A 6,928-nucleotide genomic window follows, 5' to 3' on the forward strand; every position below is an offset into this window, starting at 1 on the left:
AGGTAGGAGGCAAATCTGCAAAACTATTAGCCTATAAATAAAAAAAAAACAACAATTAGAAAATATAGGATAAATAAAGGATCCTCATACAAATAACATCGTGTACAAATTGGAAGACATTCAGTTAGCTTTTCTAAAATTCTCCAAAGAATTATACACACAACCTAGAGTGGATGATAAAGATATGATATCCTTCCTGGACTCACTTTGTTTACCAAAGCTGACTGAAAACCAAAATATAACCTTAATCAAGGACACATCTGAAATTGAAATTAAAAAAGCTACCTCAAAATTAAAACCCAATAAATCTCCAGGCCTGGATGGATTCCATCAGATTGGTATAAGGAAATGAAAGAGTTATTGATCCCCTTGATGAAAACAATGTTCAATTATATCTTAAAGATGGGAGTAATTCCCCATCTTGGAATGAGGATTCTATTTATTCTATTTATACTTATTAAAAACTAATTAATCAAGGAAACCAATGTATTAACTTGCCTTTAAAACTCTAGTTACAATTTCTTAATAAGAATGATTGTAATGAAGAGGCCAGGATCTTAAGATGGTGCGCTTATGATGTTGATTTTTTTTTACCCAATAAATTAGACACAAGATATAAAAAATGGGCAGGGCAAGGCTTAATGGCATACTGTATGTTTTATGATAAGGGAACTCTTAGGGACTTCCAATCAATAAAAGATCAATAGCAGTTAAACAATACGGATTTTTTCAGGTTTCTTCAAATCAGGCATCATCTATATAACTTTATACCTAAGAGAACAAATCTTTTCTCTCTTCCCGTTTTGAATATATTTGTCAAGGCTTACCATGCAGATCCTGGCCTCGAGGTGATTTCTAGATTGTACAAGGGTTTACAAGAGGTAATGAAGTTGAATACTATCTACATTTAACAAAAATGGGAAAGGGAAACAAATATAGCAATTTCAAATGACATCTGGTATCAGCAGTGTGCCTTTCAGTGGAAAATTACTAGTTCTAATATATGGAGATGTTTTGGTTGGAAGAGTCTCTGTAGGTTTTTTATTACACCTGCACAAAGTAAACACTAAACTGCAACTAAAACCAAACAAAGAACCCGCTTAAGGTTAAAGCAACCATCAGTTCATTCAGGTCTGAGATGATCGGGCACTGCAGAGTAAACACTCTGCTGGAGAAACTGTGGGGCCCAAGGAGTAAAACACTTCCACTTGTTTTGGTCTTGCCCATTGGTCTTGCCCATACAGGTCACATGTGACCTGTATGTGCTCTGACCAGAGCACCTTCTTCCACATGTTTGCTGTGTCCCCCACATGGCTTGTGGCAAAGTGCAAACTGGACTTCTTATGGTTTTCTGTTAACAATGGCTTTCTTCTTGCAACTCTTCCATAAAGGCCAACTTTGTGCAGTGCACGACTAATAGTTGTCCTATGGACAGATTCCCCCACCTGAGCTGTAGATCTCTGCAGCTCGTCCAGAGTCACCATGGGCCTCTTGGCTGCATTTCTGTTCAGCGCTCTCCTTGTTCGGCCTGTGAGTTTAGGTGGACGGCCTTGTCTTGGTAGGGTAGGTTTACAGTTGTGCCATACTCCTTCGATTTCTGAATGATCGCTTGGGCTAAAGGCTAAAAGCAGCAACCACCAATCAAGAGGGAGGTCGCTCGCTGGATGGACCAATCAGTGACCGCGCTGCAGGACGCACTGGATGACGCACTGGATGGCGCAGACTGGGACATGTTTCGGCGCAGCTCTGATGACATCAACATGTTTACGGAAGCGGTTGTGGGATTTATTGGGAAACTAGCGGACGACACAGCAGAAAGATCTATCATCCGAACGTTTCCCAACCAGAAGCCGTGGGTGGGTAAAAACATCCGCGACGGTCGGAGAACACGCACCGCTGCCTACAATGAAGGGCTCGTCTCCGGTAATATGGACCTATACAAGGCTGCGTCCTACAACGTGCGCAGCGCGGTCAGAAAGGCAAAGCGGAGCTACGGGGAAAAACTAGAGTCACAGCTATGACAGTGCGACTCTAGGAGCCTGTGGAAAGGACTGCGGATTATAAACGACCAGCTTCTTCAATGATGAATGCCGACGCTTTACTGGCTGATGAGCTGAACACGTTTTATGCTCGCTTTGACGCCGCAGCAATTAAAACAACAAATGGCTGCGCGCGCTTGGAGTGCACCAGTGAAGACAATGCATTCGTCATCACAGAGCATGCTGTGAGGAACACCTTCAGGAGGGTGAACACCAGGAAGGCAGCAAGACCAGATGCAATCCCTGGCCGGGTCCTGAGAGCCTGCGCTGACCAGCTAGCACCGGTGTTCGCGGAGATCTTCAACCTCTCCCTGGCCCAAGCTGTGGTTCCCACGTGCTTCAAACAGTCCATTATTGTTCCTGTTCCAAAGAAACAACAGCCCGCTTGCCACAATGACTACCGTCCAGTAGCACTGACTTCAATTGTGATGAAATGTTTTGAAAGACTGATGAGAGATCACATCACTTCTTCACTTCCTGCCACCATCGACTCACTTCAGTTTGCTTACCGGACTAATCGTTCCACAGACGATGCCATATCTCACCTGCTCCACACATCCCTGAGTCACCTGGACACTGGCAGAGGGAATTATGTTAGGATGCTGTTCGTGGACTACAGTTCAGCATTCAACACAATAATTCCCTCTAAGCTTTTCACCAGGTTGACGGATCTAGGACTCAGCTCATCACTGTGTCAGTGGATCCTCAACTTCCTCACAGACAGACCCCAATCAGTGAGGGTGGGAAGACAAGTCTCCCCCTCCATCTCACTCAGCACTGGAGTGCCTCAGGGCTGTGTTTTAAGCCCCCTGCTGTACTCACTGTACACTTATGACTGTGTAGCCACATCAGACACCACCTCCATTGTCAAGTTTGCTGACGACACTGCTGTTGTGGGCCTGATCTCCGACAACATCGAGACGGCCTGCCTGGAGGAGATTAGGAACCTGGTGCCAGGAGAATAACCTCCTCCTAAACATCAGCAAGACTAAGGAGCTGATCGTGGACTTCACTACAAAGCAGGCGAGGAATTACAAACCATCTGCCACTGAAGGTGCTCAAGAGCTTTTACTCCTGCACCATCGAGAGTATCCTGAGGGGAAACATCTGCACCTGGTTTGGGAACAGCACCAAGCACGACAGACGAGATCTGCAAAGAGTGGTGCGCTCGGCCGAATGCATCATTCAATCAGAGCTCCCTGACCTGCTGTCCATCTACACCAAGCGGTGCAAGTCCAAAGCTAGGAAGATTATGATGGACCTCTCCCATCCCAACAATGGACTCTTCTCACTGTTGAGGTCTGGGAAGCGCTTCCGCTCCCTTAAGGCCAAAACAGAGAGAATGAGGAGGAGCTTCTTCCCCCAGGCTTTTCGGGCCCTGAACCAGGTGTAGGACTGGACTCTCCCACACACATCACATCACCACACGCACTCTGGTTTTTCTCCATGCACACTTCCTATAATTTATAATCTCTTTCTGCTATTTGCACTTTTTTTTTTTACTGTAAATTTCTAAGTTAAATCTGTAAATTTTGTATAACCTGTAAATTGTAAATACTGTAAAACCACTTAATGGTTGGGCATTGCATTGCACAACTACAAGCATTTCACCTCATGTCATACTGTGTATGGTTGTGTGTGTGACAAATAAAAATTTTAATTTTTATTTGAACAGTGCTCCGTGGGATGTTCAAGGCTTGGGAAATCTTTTTGTAGCCTAAGCCTGCTTTAAATTTCTCAATAACTTTATCCCTGACCTGTCTGGTGTGTTCTTTGGACTTCATGGTGTTGTTGCTCCCAATATTCTCTTAGACAACCTCTGAGGCCGTCACAGAGCAGCTGTATTTGTACTGACATTAGATTACACACAGGTGTACTCTATTTAGTCATTAGCACTCATCAGGCATGTCTATGGGCAACTGACTGCACTCAGACCAAAGGGGGCTGAATAATTATGCACACCCAAATAAATAACTGCACATTATGCAGTTATTTATTTGTAAAAAATGTTTGGAATCATGTATGATTCTCATTCCACTTCTCATGTGTGCACCACTTTGTGTTGGTCTTTCACGTGGAGTTCCAATAAAATTGATTCATGTTTGTGGCTGTAATGTGACAAAATGTGGGAAAGTTCAAGGGGGCCGAATACTTTTGCATGCTACTGTATGTCAGTGTTGATGGACGCTTCAGAGGCAGCCCCAACCAGTTGTGGCAGGTGGATGCCCCTCCCTGCACCTGGTTCTGTTGGAGGTTTCTTCCTCTTGAAAAGGGAGTTTTTCACAGTCCCAAGTTTCATATGCTTGCTCAAAGGGGACTGTTTGATTGGGTTTTCACTTTCACTGTAGGGTCTTTACCTTCCTACATCAAGTCCCTTGAGGTGACTGTTGACTGACATTGATTATGTGCTGTATAAATAAAATTAATTGAAAGAAAATGTTACCTCTGCTGTCTTCGATTGGCTGTTGAGAATCTGATGTTTTGTTATAACTGTATATGACATGACTGATGATGTCATCTTCTCCAGCTTCTTCTTGATCTGATGAAATGATTTAAAATGAACAATAATATAAATTAAATATCTAAATAGAGATTACATTTAACAAAGTTGTTACTGTGATCATAATGAATGTGAACATTATTCTACTAAATAAACTCAAACATGAAAATCAGGAAGTTTGAGTCTCACCTTCAGGTTTCCTGTGAATACATCGTTTCACCAGCAGAACCAGTAACACCAGTAGAACCACAACACAGACTGATCCAACAGAGGACAACACAGGTATGAGAGAGGAACCAGGAGGAGAGATTGATGGAGGAAGAGTGATGGAGGTGGACCGAGGAAGAAAGGTTGATGTAGGAGGAGGTGTGGATGTAGGTGGAGGTGTGGTGGTGTGTTTGTCTAAAATAAAGCAAACACAGTCATTAAGTTGTCGTCACATTGTGAATGTTGAAAGCTGCAGAAACACAGACAGGTGAGTGTGTCACCTGTGACAGTGATCCAGCTGGATGGAGACTCTCCATGACCGCTGATGTCACACTTGTAGAGGCCTTCATCAGACCTGGAAACATGCTGGATGGTCATGTGACCTGTAGGCTGCTTCCTGATGAGGGAGCCATCTTTATAGAAAGCAGCTGGGAGGTTGGAGGGAGTGGTCTTTGTTTTACAGAGCAGAGTGACGTCATCTCCCTCCATCACAGGGAGGACAGGACTCTGCAGGATCACTGATCCACCTCAACACAGAGACAAACTACAGCATTTCATCCATTTACACACAGCTTCATCAACACTAACTCCACACACTCAGCTTACCAGTGACTGTCAGGTTAACCATGTTACTGATGGGACCCTCTCTGGACTCACACCAGTAAACTCCAGTGTACCATGGGTATATGTAGCTGATGCTACATAAAGAACCAGCAGGTTTCCCCCATCCATCTCCACACTGAGTCCTCTGTCTTGCGCTTGTGTTTCTCCTCAGAGTCCATCCAGCAGAGCTGTCGTCCTCCTCACAGCTCAGAGACACAGGGTTTCCTTCAAAGAACTGAGAGCTGCTGGGACTCACAGTCAGACGAGCTGTGAGGGTTAAAATGAAATAATGATGATCTGCTTTCTTTCTTTACATTCTGAAACATGAACCCAATCAAGGTTCAAGGTTCTTTATTTGTCACATGCATAGTTATACAAGTATAACACACAGTGAAATGTAGCCTGACACGCTCCTCGACATGTGCAAAAATTGGGGGGGGGGGGGGGGGGGGGGGGGGGTAGAGGAAGAACATTATAGTTATATAGTATATACATTGGGTGAATGTGCAGTAGTAGCAGCCAGCAGGTGAATTCTGTACATTAATATGAATAGACATCTGACTATTTTACAGGATAGACAATGTAAACATATTTAAAATTAAAGGAATTTGAAATGTACATTGTTCCTTGGTTTAGTGTCTGGAAGAGAGTCCTGTCTCAGTCAATTATAGATGATGTGAGAGGGCGGGTGTGTGTGTTTAGGGCCCGGATGGCTTGGGGATAGAAGCTCCTCTTGAGTCTCTCTGTCCTTGCCCGGAGGATGCGGAACCTTCTTTTTTTTTTAATTTTATTTTTTTTTGTGTCCCGTTTGGATCTATAGCCATCAGAATTGTTGTCTTAAGGCCAAGAAAGATGCCAAGTGGATTTATTTTACCAAGTGGATGATCATGGCCTTGCCATGTTGGTCCATTTGATTGACCTTTATTATAATTATGTATTTATTTTATTTTCAGTTGCTACAAACGGGACAGACATGACTGGGGGATAGGACAGGGAGAAAGAATGAAAGAAAGAGAGGGAGAGAAAGAAAACCAAAGGGGAGAAGAGACGGTGAGAAGGGGGGAGAGAAAGAGAAGAAAAAAAAAACAAGACAAACAAAACAAAACAAAACACCTGGATCACCTGTATGGAGAAAAAAAACAGAAGAGAAAGCAAACAACAAAGAGCAACATAAGAAAAAAAACAGCACCATCACAATAAACTAGCTAGCAGTAGATAACAGTAGATACTAAATAATAAACGATATTGTGCAGCACGCAAGATAGACAGCGCACAATGTGCTTTGAGGCAGCAGCCAAGAAAGGTGTAGTCCGCGTCTGTTAATACCCATGTGTACACCTGTGTGCATACCTGTGTGGATCAGCGCGCTTGTATTCCGAAGGTTTCTCCATGTAACGATCTGCTAGGGAGTGTGGGGAGCCATAGCCCCGTCCACCAGGGCATGAAGCAGGTATGGAGGAGATCCAGGCCCCAGATATCCAGAGGCCCCAGAGTACAAGGACCCGAGGAGGACCACCAAAGGGGGGGAACTGTGGTACCCTCCTGGGAAGAGCTGAGTAGAGCCCCAAAGGAGAGGTCA

The 6,928-nt window shown here is 44.0% G+C and overlaps 1 protein-coding gene across 1 annotated transcript; it reads right to left on the reverse strand.

Moving 5' to 3' along the window:
• Positions 1-4,708: 4,708 nt before the first annotated feature.
• LOC143414197 (Fc receptor-like A) lies at positions 4,709-5,419 on the reverse strand. Its single transcript, XM_076878049.1, has 3 exons — positions 5,353-5,419; positions 5,028-5,273; positions 4,709-4,941 (listed from the first exon to the last, which is right to left on the reverse strand). The coding sequence occupies exons 1-3, from the start codon at positions 5,372-5,374 to the stop codon at positions 4,709-4,711; spliced, it is 501 nt and encodes a 166-aa protein (XP_076734164.1). The 5' UTR covers positions 5,375-5,419.
• Between the last annotated feature and the right edge of the window lie 1,509 nt (positions 5,420-6,928).

Source organism: Maylandia zebra, linkage group LG3 (genome assembly GCF_041146795.1).
Source record: "Maylandia zebra isolate NMK-2024a linkage group LG3, Mzebra_GT3a, whole genome shotgun sequence".
In the NCBI taxonomy this organism is placed as follows: Eukaryota; Metazoa; Chordata; class Actinopteri; order Cichliformes; family Cichlidae; genus Maylandia; species Maylandia zebra.

Coding starts and splice junctions, on each gene's coding strand:
- LOC143414197 (XM_076878049.1), bottom strand. CDS start 5,374: ATGGTTAACCTGACAGTCACTG. Junction 5,274..5,352: donor GGTTAACCTGACAGTCACTG/GTAAGCTGAGTG, acceptor CTCTGTGTTGAG/GTGGATCAGTGATCCTGCAG. Junction 4,942..5,027: donor CAGCTGGATCACTGTCACAG/GTGACACACTCA, acceptor GCTTTATTTTAG/ACAAACACACCACCACACCT.